Raw genomic sequence first — 14340 nt, 5'->3', positions numbered from 1 at the left:
GGGAGAGCATATGATCATGATGGTTTGGCAGTAGAGCACTTTATTCATGCCAGAGATATGCTTGCAGAGCTTATTGCTATGATGTTTAACCAAGCCATGTGTGAGGGTTTTCCTGAGATTTGGAATATGTCCACGATTGTGCCTATCTTCAAGTCAGGGGATCCCATGCTTCTTGGGAATTATCATACCATCATGATTGGTCACACATTGGCTAGATTATATGCATCTATTCTTGAGCAGGAGTTGAGTAGATGGGCAGAGAGAGAGGGCATACGTCCATCAAGGCAGGCAGGGTTCAGGAGAGGTTTCTTCACTCTTGACCATATCTTGACACTCAGAGCTATTATTGAGGAGGGCAGATTATATGGCAAGAGGATTTATTGTTGCTTTGTGGATTTCCGCAAAGCTTTTGACACAGTACCGAGAACCAGACTGATGCGCAGACTACAGGAGATGGGAGTGCCAACAGAGCTGATTTGGGGAATCATGGCTTTATACAGGACAGTTGTGGGGCAGGTACGTACTACTCAAGGTATATCTAAGATGGTTCACTCCACTATTGGGGTGAAACAGGGCTGCCCCCTTTCTCCCACCTTATTTGGGATGTATGTGGATGAGGTTTCAGACTATGTAGAGCGGGAGGGTGACAGAGGAGCACAGCTAGCACGGACATGGATTCCGCTGTTATTGTATGCTGATGATATTGTGCTGATCTCAGATTCTCCAGAGGGGATGCAGTGTCATTTGGATGCATTGCACACATTTGCACAAGACAGTGGATTGTCTGTTAACCTTGGTAAAACCAAGGTGATGGTGTTTAACACCACAGCACAGTGGGTTAGGAGGTCAGTACCCACCTTTACATATGGTCATGAGACAGTGGAGTATACAAATGCATATACTTACCTTGGTGTGGTTTTTAGTGGCCCACTATTTTCCTTGAGGAGAGTAGCGGAGACCAGATTGACCACAAAGCTCTGGCTCTTTGATGCTGTGGTCACTTCAGCCATGCTGTATGGAGTGGAGATATGGGGACCCTTAGTGGATCACCATAGCCGAGCTGGTAGCACTGATGGATGGACATGTATGGAGAGGCCCTTCGTTTCTATGATTTCCCGGATGATTAGGGCCAAGGCCTCCATACCACATGATATTATCCGTGCAGAGATGGCTGCCCCCCCATTGGTATTTCACTGCCTGTTCAGAGAGGGTTTCGGACCACTTTCCAGGGTCATGAGATACCAGGATCAGAGATGCCTCGGATTATACTTGCTGGAGCTGCGTAGACATAGAGAGGGTCTCTTGAGAGGGAGGGGATCAGAGAGGGAGAGACACCTACAAAGACAGATTACAAACTTCTTTCGACCAGAGATTGAGCAGTCAAGCCAGCAGGCATTGTAGCTAGCCCCAGAGTATAGCCACACCAGAGGTACACTAATTGATCGGGCTATAGAGCTGGGGCAGTCCAGGCGCCCCAAGATGAGAGGCCCATCTCGACACCGACGGAGACTACAACAGAGGATCAGGACCATACTAGCACGGCATGGGAGACGTCCAGTCAGAGTACTCACCATGGAGGACATTGAGGATATCCGCCATCGACCGATGAGAGACATCTTTGGATAGTGATGTATATGATGCTTACCTTTGTTGCTAGAGTTTTCCTTCCCAGATGTTATCCATTAGGAGCTCCTAGTACCTTACTTTTCCTCATAGTTGTTGTTTCAGTTTCAGTTAGTTGTTTAGTTGCTTTAGCTTTTCTTACACAGACATTGTATCAGATCCACCAATTGTTGTAACCTTTTTGGTCTCATAGGTCATTTTGGCCTTTTGAGGACGTTAATACTTGGCATTTTCACTAGCCGGATCACCAGTATCACCAGCCCCCCACATACTGACGCCACACACTACCATCTACTTCACACATGACATGGCATACATATACACTGGCAGAGTAGAGGATGGGCTCCTACTCATGGATCCCCTGGCACCTATGGATACCATTACAACCCAGCTGGCATCAATCCTACACACGGCTGCATTACAGAGCTTCCCACATCGTGTCCACTCAGGAGAGCCTGCGAGATCTGGGACTATGCCCCAGAACAGATGGTATGATGACGAGTGCAGAGCCCTATACTCACGGCTCCGCATACAAAGAGCCTTGGGAGCCATCACAGAGCAGGAGTCGAGGAGAGAGATGAGGAGACTTACTTGCCGCAAAAGGCGGGCCTTCGCAGAGATACAGGAGCTAGAGATCTTTCATTTCTTCATGAGTAGAGATAGCCCTGTCTCATGGCAGCACTTCAGAGAGCCCCGGACACCGACACCTATTGCAGACCCACAGACATGGCACACATATGCAGAGGGCCTATACCACGCCCCACAGCAGCCACCTATACCTCAGCCACCACAGGAGCCTCGACCTACCACAGCTAGCTTCTTTAACCACTCGATGGTACAAGAAGCTATCCACCACCTACACAGCATGGACGGGCCGCCGACCATATGGGCCTGCAGGGTGAGCATCTCATATATGCAATAGATTCTTTTGCTCCTTTTCTTGCACACCTGTTTAACAGGGCACTAGCAGAGGGTTTACCTGCGGAGTGGACGATGCACACCATTGTGCGGATTCACAAAACAAGGGATATGCTCGACCCGAGCAACTACAGGACGGTTATGGTTGGCCACGTGCTGGCCAAACTCTATGGTGCAGTATTGGAGCAAGAGCTTAGCTTATATGCTGAGCGAGCAGGTTTACGCTCATCAGGGCAGGCAGGCTTCAGGAGAGCTTTCTCTACCACTGACCATGTATTCACTTTGAGATGTATGATTGATCAGGCTAGAGTGAGGAAGAGAAAGCTCTATTGCTGCTTTGTGGATTTCCGCAAGGCATTTGACACAGTGCCACGAGAGAGGCTCTTTCAGCGCCTGCAGTCTCTTGGCATACCAGCAGATATGACATGGGGCATCTATGCATTATATGAGCAGGTTTTTGGGCGAGTCAGATGTCCAGGAGGTATGTCCGAGACTATCGCTAGCACCATTGGTGTGAAGCAAGGATGCCCACTTTCCCCCACGCTATTTGGGTTATACATTGATGAGGTGGCTGACTTCATTACACGGGGAGGCGGAGATGGAGTTGATTTAGCAAGTACCTCAGTACATATTATGCTTTATGTTGATGATATTGTATTAGTGTCTGAGTCTCCAGGTGGTCTACAGCAGCATCTACATGCACTCGATGATTTCTGCACACAAAGGGGTCTTACTGTGAGCCTTGGGAAAACCAAGGTTATGGTCTTTCATACATCGAGACAGGGCAGGAGTCAGCTGACATTCACTCTCGCAGGATGCCACGTGGAGGTGGTGACATCATACTTGTACCTAGGGGTTACCTTCTCTGCAGCAGCCACATGCTTCACCATGGGTTCAGCAGCCAGAGCTAGATTGACACAGGGATATGCAGCATTGGCTATGCTAGAGAGACAGTGCCACCAGGAGCATTTTCAGGAGCCCCGGACGAAGGGGTGGCTATTTGACACATTAGTCACACCGGCATTGATGTATGGAGTAGCGGTATGGGTGCCAGGCCTTGCTACCCATTGGTGGACACAGATAGAGAGACCACAGGCCCTCATGATGGCACGCATGATACGCAGCAAACCGTCAGTACCCCATGACATTATCCGAGCAGAGTTTGCTGCGCCTCCTATGATGGTAGAGGCCATATTTCAGACTATATGCCTGCTAGACAGATTCAGAGAGATGCCACAGGACAGATTGTCATATAGAGCTTTTGAGGCATCTATACAGCTGGCTGAGGCAGGAGACAGAGGATCATGGTATGCACAGGTCACACATTGGTTCTCACAGCATGGCCTAGACATGGATCATCTACCACCATTCCAGTATGACAGGGATGCACCACATATCCGTCTCTCTCATAGTGAGAGGAACAGAGTATTGAGACAAGATCTATGGCAACTCTATACACGAGAGACATGGATATCGCCTACACAACCTCTTCCACCGAAGATGCTATACTACAGAGATCACTTCATGAGTATCACTGATGATGGATTTATAGAGAGGCCTAGATACATGGAGGGCTTTTTACCACACGGCTCCCGAGTGGCTATTGGTCAGCTTAGAGTTTCATCACACCGATTGGAGATTGAGACTAGCAGAGCAGCACGGATCCCCCGAGAGGAGTCCAGTTTCATTTTCTAGGTGCCAGTAGTATCATCTTTATTTTTTCATTTTTTGGTTTTTTACCAGATATTGTATCAGATCCACCATGATGTAACTTTTTGGTCTCATAGGTCATTATGGCCTTTTGAAGACGTTAATATAACATTTCATTTCATTTCTCTCTCTCTCTCTCTCTCTCTCTCTCTCTCTCTCTCTCTCTTCTTCCGATGACCGGAAGAACACAATTGTATTATTTTTTGTCTCATAGGCCGACTTTGGCCTCTCGTAGACGTTAATATATCTTTCTTTCTTTCTTTCTTTCTCTTTCTCTCTTCCGAGAGGGTTTTGGGCCGTTACGCAGGGTCATGGAATTTGAGGATCAAAGATGCCTGGGATTGTTCCTCCTTGAGCTCAGGAGACACAGAGAGACCCTCTTGGCAGACAGGAGATCGAGCCATGATGTACCTAGACAGAGGATCCTGACATATTTCTTCCACACCAGCACCAGCAACCCTGCCCACACACCTCCTGATACCTCCTCCATCGGGCGATCAGGGCACCGGCCACGCTCCCGGGGAGTCACCACTGATAGAGCAATCATCTTATGTCGTGCTCGTCAGCCACGCCCACCAGGATCCCAACTACGACATCCTCACCATCACCAGATCAAAGCCATTATTGCTCGGCATCGGAGGCGCCTACCTCGCTTCTACAACCTCTCCATTCTAGACAGCTCCATGGCGGAGATATTTGATCTGAGGAGAGGGCAGCATTTCAACTAATCAGCATACATGGATCTACTTGGATACTTTGTAACACTTTTGTCTCATAGATCAGTGTAACACTTGGATACTTTGTAACACCTTTTGTCTCATAGACCCTAGTGGTCTTTTGAAGACATTAATAAAACTTTTTGAATAAAATGGGAGATCGAGACTGGCAGAGCAGCACGGATCCCCCGAGAGGAGAGGGGGAGGGTATGCAGATTGTGCAGAGAGGAGGTGGAGAGTGAGGAGCATTATGTATGCAGATGCAGAGCATATACAGCCATCAGAGAGAGATATCCCATTTTATTCAGACAGCCACATTCCCTACGCCAGATCTTTGAGGCAGCAGACCAGCGCATACTGGGGAGATTCATTCTAGACATACAACGTCACAGAGAGACATCATTACAGGCTCAGACAGCTCCAGAGGGGGGACGACAGACACACATTACTACATTTTTTCAGAGATCCATCCCACTCCCAACCCCTACACGGCAGGGAATTACTCTCCAGAGAGCAAAGACACTCAGAGCCCGCACGAGACAAAGGACACCTGGCTTTCGGACACCACGCCTGTACCAGAGAGAGATTACAGAGATCAGAGCTCAGTTTCACAGAGAGGGTGCGGAGCGATTGGCTTGCTTTAGAGCAGACCCAGGCATGTTCTTCAGGGAGCTGTGGACATCCCCTTCATTGATGTATACCATTTTATACCCCCAGTATGGTACAGGATGGAGCTAGCTAGGTTGCATATCATGATTGTATACTCCATGCATATAGCTTTGCATTCTCCTAGTAGTAGAGCTCCATCCCCTCCCCCACTCATTGTACTTATTGCACACCCAGATTCAACTTTTTAGTTCAGTATTTTTTCATTTTGCTGGGATGAGAGAGGATACGCTATACAGGTACACCGATCTGTCTCATAGGCAGAGTTCGGTCTTTTGGAAGACGTTAATAAAATCTCTCTCTCTCTCTCTCTCTCTCTCTCTCTCTCTCTCTCTCTCTCTCTCTCTCTCTCTCTCTCTCTCTCTCTCTCTCTCTGCATTTCGCCCGCCTGTACGTCTACGCCCCCTTTCCCCACCCACTCTGCGCCCCCTTTCCCGCCTGCACCTCGCCTTTTGTCCCCTCCATCTCTCTCTCTCTCCCCCTCCTGTCTCTCTCTCTGCCTGCATTTCGCCCGCCTGTGCGTCTGCGCTCACCTCTGCGTTCGCCCGCCTTCACCTCTGCGCCCCTTTCTCTTCGCTTCTCTCTTCCCACCCGCCTTCTCTCTCTTCGCCCCTTTCTCTTCGCTTCTCTCTTCCCACCCGCCTTCTCTCTCTTCGCCCCCTTTCTCTTCGCTTCTCTCTCTCTCTGCCTGCATTTCGCCCGCCTGTACGTCTGCGCCGCCTTTCCCCCACCCACCCACCCTTGCTCATGTCCCCAAGGCAGCAACATAACTCTCCCTTGCACCTGTAGCTGAGCATCTTGTAGGTCGCATTTTCTGAGTCTCCCCCAAAGGGGAGAGGGTACCCTTGAGGGGGGACTCGTTCCACCAACAGCCCTCTCCTTTATCAACAGCAACACATGGAAAGTAAGAAGTCTTTTGCCTCAGTCACCGCTTCACGATTACCGCCCATTCCTCCACCCGTGAGCAAGCCGACACCATGGGAAGCCTACCTCATGCAAGAATTGAAGAAACTCCAGGGAGAATTAGCAGCACTGAAACACGAGACTATCAAGAAAGATGAACAAATCAACGAACTGAAAGTGCAAGTGCAAGCCATGAAGCAGAAGCAAGAGGAAGCACGAGAAGGACCCATACCTACAACACTACAAACAAAAACGACAAACCATGTTTCAAAGGTAAATTCAGTTAACTCACAAGATTTTGTTAAAGAAGTCATATCAGCGGTCAAAGAAAAGGAACGAATGGAAAGTAACAAAAAGGTAATCAGAGTCGGTGGTGTTCCTCAAGGCTGGGATAGGGCAGACATAGCTCACACCAGCCTTGATGTACGGAGCAGCCTTCTGGGGGCCAGATTTATCAGATGAGGATTGGCAGCGAGTTGAGAGGCCCCAGGTCATGATCTTCTCCCATATGATCCGCAGCAAACCATCAGTCCCACACCAGATTATCCACGCACAATTTGCTGAAGCCCCCATGGTAGTGGATTCACTCTTCCAAACAATCACATACCTCCATCTCATCAGTCACATGGATCCCCACAGGTACCCACGAGGCTTGTCCTAGAGTCCTCAAGATAGCTAGCACTCCTTCAGTACAGTTTGGACTCTCTCATGAGGACACAAACTCGGTTATCCGGTTAGATATTCAGTCTCTCCACCCACTGCACATGGATCACGCCTTCAGAGCTCCCACCGAAGATGCACTTCTACAAAGATCAGTTCCTTACGCTCACTAAGGATGGATTCATCCAACAGCCAGGCTACCTAAGTGTTCACATGTCCCATGCCATGCGGATTGTGAATGGCCAGATACGTGTTTCATCCCACCGCCTCACAATGGAGACAAGTAGAGCTAAGCGCGTTTTCAAAGCCAGGGAGCTCATTAGGAGACCCAGGGAGGAAAGGATCTGCCAATTATGCCACACATAGGTTGAGACAAAGGAGCAATACATATGTTGCTGCCCAATATACTATGAGATCCGCGGGAGGTGTCATTGTCCGTTCCAGGAGGGATTTGGCCCACTCTCCAGGATCATTGACTTCCCGGACCAGCGTTGCCTAGGGCTCTTCCTGCTTGAGCTCTACAAATAGAGGGACACTTTCCTGAGAGAGCTTCAGCCCCAGCCACCCAGACCCCTCCCTCACTAGGCAACCATCACCAACTTCTTCCGGACCCAAAAGGAGGACACCCATACAGTGGATCCCGTGGACCCACCTCGGGCTACTCCATACCCTCCTCGCCCAATAGGAGTTACCTTGGACTGGACCTCCACATTCCAATGTGCCTAATGCCCCCAGCCCCTTGGACGTCAGCCACGATCCCCTCATCAGCTCCAAATCGAGGACATGCTCCATCACCATCGAGCTACCTTTCCATGTGGGATAGCTAAGGGAGACCTCTTGGCCATACTCGTTAGCCCCATGCTTGATATTTTGGAGAGTGGTATACCATCTATTGGGGGTTGATGTTCCTCTCGTGTTTCATGGTCCTGGTATTCCATGATGAGATTTCCATGGACAGTTTTGTAGTTTTGTATCACTCCAGTGAGATAGTTTGTTATCTTTCTTTTTTATTTTCCATTCCATGGTGAGATATGCCATGATGAGTTTCCATGGACATTATTGTATCACTTTGGTCTCATAGGCCCATTGGGTCTTTAGTAGACGCGTAATCTCTCTCTCGCGTAATCTCTCTCTCTCTCTCTTGCTATTGGACAGCTACGAGTCTCATCACATCAGCTAGAGATAGAGGCTGGGAGAGCGGCACGGATTCCTAGAGCTGAGCGGATATGCAGATTGTGCCGCGAGGAGGTGGAGACTGAGGATCACTTTGTATGTAGATGTAGAGCCCACCAGGGGGTCAGAGATAGATATGCAAGATTGTTTGAGGAGCACTCTTCACTACATCAGTTGATGGAGGCCTCGGACCAGCGACAGCTTGGCAGACTACTACTAGAGCTTCATAGTTCTCGAGAGAGACTCCTCCAGACACCCGCTCCCACTAGGGGTGGGAGACAGTCCCAGCTCACAGATTTCTTCCAGAGAGCTATGCCAGTGCCAGCTGATGTACCACGTGGGGTGACCGCACAGAGAGCAGAGGAATTGAGAGCCAGGAGGAGACCTAGACAGACTGGACATAGAGCACCCCGACTCCGTCACCGAGAGATAGCAGCTATCCAAATGAGACACCAGATGGAGACGCAGGAGAGGCTAGCTCGCTTTCATTCAGACTCAGGGTACATGTTCATGCCATTCACAGCCTCAGCATCGGCGATGTATGATATCTTATATCCCTCTTATGGCACTGGATGGAGTTAGACATAGATCTGCATAGCATGCTTGTCCTACCCCTTCAGCATATAGAGATGCATCTTGCCTTAGCACTCCATCCACATCCCCACCCCCCTTATATTGTTTGTATATGGGCTCCACCGATCCATGATGATTCACAGTTGTATCCAGACACATGCACACTTTTTCTTTTGTTTCTTTTCTTTCGATGACCGGAAGAACACAGTTGTATTATTTTTTGTCTCATAGGCCGACTTTGGCCTCTCGTAGACGTTAATATCTCTCTCTCTCTCTCTCTCTCTCTCTCTCTCTCTCTCTCTCAGCACGCCCCTCCCCTCTATTCGCACTGTTCACCCTCTGTTCGTGCTGCCCCCTATTGGTCGCCCTGCTGTTCGCCCTCTGTTCGCACTGCCTCCCCCCCCCTTCCCCCCCCCGGTTTTCCACTGCTATTCGCCCTCTGTTCGTGCTGCCCCCTATTGGTCAACCTGCTGTTTGCGCTGGTCCCTGCTGTTCGAGCCGTGGGTTTGTGGGCAGCAACTAGGGGGGAATAGCTAAGATGAACCTACAAGAGCTGGAGGCATACATCAAGACTGTGAAGGACAACACCAAGAAGGCTATCATTGAGCAGAAGGTGTTGGACAGGGTCCTGAACCAACACGAACAATAGTTGGAAAGGAAATATAGGACAAGAATAACAAGATTGAATATAACTGGAGGCAAAGCTGAACCATCACGAGGAGGAGATTCGGATGCTGAAAGAGACCCAGATGCAACATCAAGCAATGCCAAAGCCTACCCCAATGACAGTGGAGGAAGGGGAACTGAATATACAAGAGGGTCTATGGACGGACCTAGAGCAGCTAAAGGCTGCGAGTGATAAGTTGCGTAAGAACTGCAAACCACCAAGAAAGATTGGGTGGAGGTGGTGAAGAAGCACAAACCCCCATAGAGCATCATACCTGAGACTCTCAAGGATGAGAAACACAGGAAGGAAAGGGCCCTCCATGTGCAAGTGCAGGGGCTACAGGTGGGGGCTTCCCCCAAGGCAGATGCCATGAGTCACGACACTTTGCCAGATGATAGCAGTGGCCGGAACATCTCTCCCCCCCCCCCCTCCCCCAACACACCCTCCCCCCCCCTCTTTCCCCCTTCTTCCTGCAGATACATGGAGACATTTCATTTCATTTCTCTCTCTCTCTCTCAAATTTCCATTCTCTCTCTCTCATAATGCCTCCCAAGGGTACCAAAAGAGCTAAGAAAGTGAACTCTTGGTCAGATGTCATTGTGGAGGAGTGGGCAAAAAAAAAACAAAAAAAAAACAAGCAAGTTGGTGCTACATACGTCATCCAAGTCATTGGCGATGGAGAGCTCAAATCGAGCAACAAGTGAAAAGCTTTTGAAGCACAGGGTAAAGAGATTATTAGCTTCATTACACGGCACCAACTTATTCTATCCGATTTCAGGAGAAGGTCTCCAAACAAGAACCTACTCAAATATTTTGAAACCGGCTTTACCTACAATTTTCTCATGCTGGAGTGGTTGACCGAGGTGCACAATGTTCTCAAGCAGATAGTGGTGAGTGATGAGTGGAACGATTGGCCAACCTCTTGCACGGCACAATGAAGACCATGCTACAGCCATATCATGGATGACAGCTTATGGGGTGAAGTGAAGCATGTTGTCGACATCACCAAGCCTCCTATCATCCATATGCTCCGAATTGTGGATAGCAGAAAGCCATGCATTCGCAAGGTGTACGAAGGCAACGACAAGATGGTGGAGCACATCAAGGAGCTGGAAGTAGATGAACACAAGCGAAAGCACCTCCGAAATCTATGTCAAGAAAGGTGGAATCAATATCATTCAAATATGCATACGGCTGCATTTGTGCTAGACCTAGAGTTCCAGGGCAATGGGCAAGAGAGGGATAATGATGTCTCTAAAGGTTGGAATCTTATTCTTGCGAGACTAGTTCCAAATGCTGCGGTACGTAGAGCAATTAGAAGCCAGCTCTCCTTGCATAGGAGCAAAGCTGGAAAGTTTGGTTCTGCAGATGCGTAGGCGGACAAAACACATGTGGGAGGTCCTCTTTGGTGGGAGGATCATGAAGCAACAACTCTAGATCTTCAATGTCTTGCCATCTGCATTCTTAGTCAGAATGCAAGTTCCTCCTATGGAGTGTCTTTAGTCATGTTGCCTCAAAGAAGAGAAACCGCTAGTTAACAACTAGAACAAATGATTTGGTGTATGTGGCAGCAAACTTGTGCCTTTTGGCTCAAGTTGCAAGAGGTAATCTTGACAATGAGAGCTTCATATCCATGAAGGGAGATTTGTATTCAAATTCCGATGAGCTTCCAACTTCACCAGCTCACGATGCAACTATACGAATGAGAGTTTAGATGATATTCTAAGCTCTACTTGATATTTTCCTTTTTAGAGTGCCTTAATAGCTCTTTGTATTCATTTCCTTAGTTATCCAAGCCCTCTGTTGTACCCTTGTTTTCTTCATGAGAAATCTATGAGCATGGCTAACTGCTACTTCTTTTGAAAATTGTTCTCTTTGAAGTTTTTCCCAATTTGTACATTGTAGATTTGTTTGCATTCTTTACTCTATTTGTCTATCTTGTTCGCAAAATAATTAATGTCTCATTCCTATCTAAACTCTATCTCATGATGACGTGTCGTTCCAGTTCCGAGTCCAAACGTCCCTATTCTCCATTCCGAAATCGGGCCTCGTTCTCGCTCCCGTTCCACATTCCATGTGACTATGGTTCCTTTGCCATCTGCTAGCCCAACTGTGTACTAATATGGCGATGGTTGAGTTTTCAACTTTAACTTCTTAATAAGTTGAGAATTAACCACATTATGACTAGATCCCGTATCGAACAGTGCCTTCATTGGTTTCCCTTCAACCGAACCCTTCACTACAATAAGTTTTGTAACCGAAAACTGGTAACCACGACTAGCCTCTAAAGATAAGACTGTATCTGCAACCGTGGGTATCCATTTCTCAATTGACATTGAGAGTATCCTAGTAGAATGTTGGTGTGTCTGTCCCTGGAGTATCATCCAATAAATCTTTCTAGAGATCATACCCGTGATCTCAATCTATATAGACTCAATGGTCATATTTGCAGCTATGCGCTGCTTCTTCAATGGATAATTATGCCTTTGATGATTGCCCATACAAGCATAGCATAAGCCTTTATTCTTTGCTTTCTCAAACTGCTTGGGAGTGAGAGAAGATCTGCGGTCATTCTTCATTGACATCTTTCTCTTAACTCCTACAAGAGTCTTTGTAGAGGAATGTACACTACACAGAGATGTCTTTCCCTTTTGCCCACTAGTGTACCTCGAAGCTTCATAAGGAGGTCACATAAAATGAGACTTGGAAACTTGGCCCACTGCATGACTTTGACCTTTTCGACCATCTTCATAAACTAAAGTCATTTCAATAGCTCTGGATAAGGTTTGACAATTCTCACGGCGTATTAATGGTCGAAGTTTATCATTTAACCCCAAGGCGAAATTTATGAACTTGTAAGAAATCTAGTCAAATTTGGGGTATTTTCATAAGCACCTCTCATAAAATGAGACCTGGAAACTTGGCCCACTGCATGACTTTGACCTTTTCGACCATCTTCATAAACTAAAGTCATTTCAATAGCTCTGGATAAGGTTTGACAATTCTCACGGCGTATTAATGGTCGAAGTTTATCATTTAACCCCAAGGCGAATTTATGAACTTGTAAGAAATCTAGTCAAATTTGGGGTATTTTCATAAGCACCTCTCGAATTTATGAACTTGTAAGAAATCTAGTCAAATTTGGGGTATTTTCATAAGCACCAAGTATCTAGAGCTCTACTCCGCTCATCTGGTGGCACAAAATTCTGAATAAACATATCCTTAAATTCCTCCCAAGTATTCGGGATTGCCTTGTCTTTTTGAATTTTCCTCCATCAACGATGAGCCACATCTTGTAAATTATATGCACCATGCTAGATTCTAATGTGCTCATCTGTGATATCACATAAAGTAAAGCATTGTTCCCACTTAGAAAGCCACTGCTCTACTGCATCAGTCGTGCAAGAAGGTAAAGTCCCAGTGTACTTTGATGGTTTCAAATCCTTTAATACAAGTTTTGGCTTTAATCCCTTTTTCGGAGTACCCTCACGATTACCCAAGGGATGGGTATCCGCCGCAGTCGGCATCTAAGGTACTATAGGTGTTATCATAGTGCGTATATCATTCACAAATAAATTCATTTTCTCTCGCAAATTATGCATTTGTTGGCGAAGAGGGACAGACTCGGGGCAGAGTGATCGGAATCCATTTTTAACCAATAATATGCAAGACGCACCAAACGACAAAAAATAAAAGAAGAAGAGACAAGTGAGCCCCCTAGTCGTAAGGATGTCAAAGCCGATAAAGTTTGACACTGTGTAGAACTACAGCTTCAAAGATTGTGCCAAGTGCTACGAGAAATAGTCCACCGAAAGGAAATTCTTTTTGCCGACATCACCGTGCATGAACTTCCTCCAAGAAACCTTTAAGTAGAGAACTTTAGGACTTGATTTTTTTTTAAAAAAAATTTATAAGAAGTCGTGGGTTTTCTTTTTTTTTTCTTTCTCCCTGCGTTGTTTTGACAGTCGGCAGGGCTGACTATGGCGACGATTGCCTGTGTGATGTGCCCTGCAGCAAGGTCATAAGAGAGGGTGGGTGTGGCTCGGCTTGCACCACCCAAAGGTACTTAGGCTTAGCCACCACCTTGGTGAGGTGGCGATAGGCAACAGCTATCACAGCGACGGCAGCGCAACAAACGGACGTCGACAGCGACGGAACGACGGAAGCAAACGGACAACAACAGATGGAAGGTAGGAGTCGACGACGGCGACGACGGATGAAAACAAAATGGATGGCACGACCACAGAAACTCCAGCGGCGTTGGTAATCCGTGGTCGACGGACCGATGACTGCAGCGATGAAACTCTTGATCTCCATGCTTCTCCCCTGTAGCATGCAATGGGCTGATCGTCATAATGCGCAACAAAGCCTTCTTTTACCCGTGAGTCTGTGCAATTCCAATTTGAGAGAGACGAGAAGAGAGAAAAAAGATAGTACTCGACACAATATTGGGTCCCAATTTACCAATCCCCCCGCCCGGCACCCCCCCGCGGCGCCGCAAGCAGGAGTATTTGCTTATGTTTCTTTGGAGAACTTTTACAATGAATATGAATGATGACTGAGGACTACCAAACGCAAGGACGAAGTAGACCCAGCGCAAGCTTGATCATCCAGATGCTGTCCAAGCTCTTTTGAAATGCTCTTCAATAACTCCCAAAACTGAGGGATGCACATATGCTGGCTAAATGCCAAAGATGCTCTTCATGGAAGCCTTGGGAATACTCCTGAAAG

At 47.5% G+C, this 14340-nt stretch overlaps 2 protein-coding genes across 4 annotated transcripts in view; one reads left to right on the top strand and one right to left on the bottom strand.

The window, feature by feature from the left end:
• Positions 1-14340, bottom strand: part of LOC147620629 (uncharacterized) — a 74621-nt gene that overhangs the window by 32897 nt on the left and 27384 nt on the right. The window lies entirely within an intron of this gene.
• Positions 3430-10985, top strand: LOC147620630 (uncharacterized). Its single transcript, XM_086825504.1, has 3 exons — positions 3430-4217; positions 5168-5458; positions 10580-10985. Exons 1-3 carry the CDS (start codon positions 3430-3432, stop codon positions 10983-10985), a joined length of 1485 nt encoding a protein of 494 aa, XP_086681630.1.

The sequence above is a fragment of the Cibotium barometz genome, chromosome 31 (assembly GCF_041138505.1).
Source record: "Cibotium barometz isolate CiBa-2024 chromosome 31, ASM4113850v1, whole genome shotgun sequence".
In the NCBI taxonomy this organism is placed as follows: Eukaryota; Viridiplantae; Streptophyta; class Polypodiopsida; order Cyatheales; family Cibotiaceae; genus Cibotium; species Cibotium barometz.
This window is presented reverse-complemented; position numbering and strand designations above follow the sequence as displayed.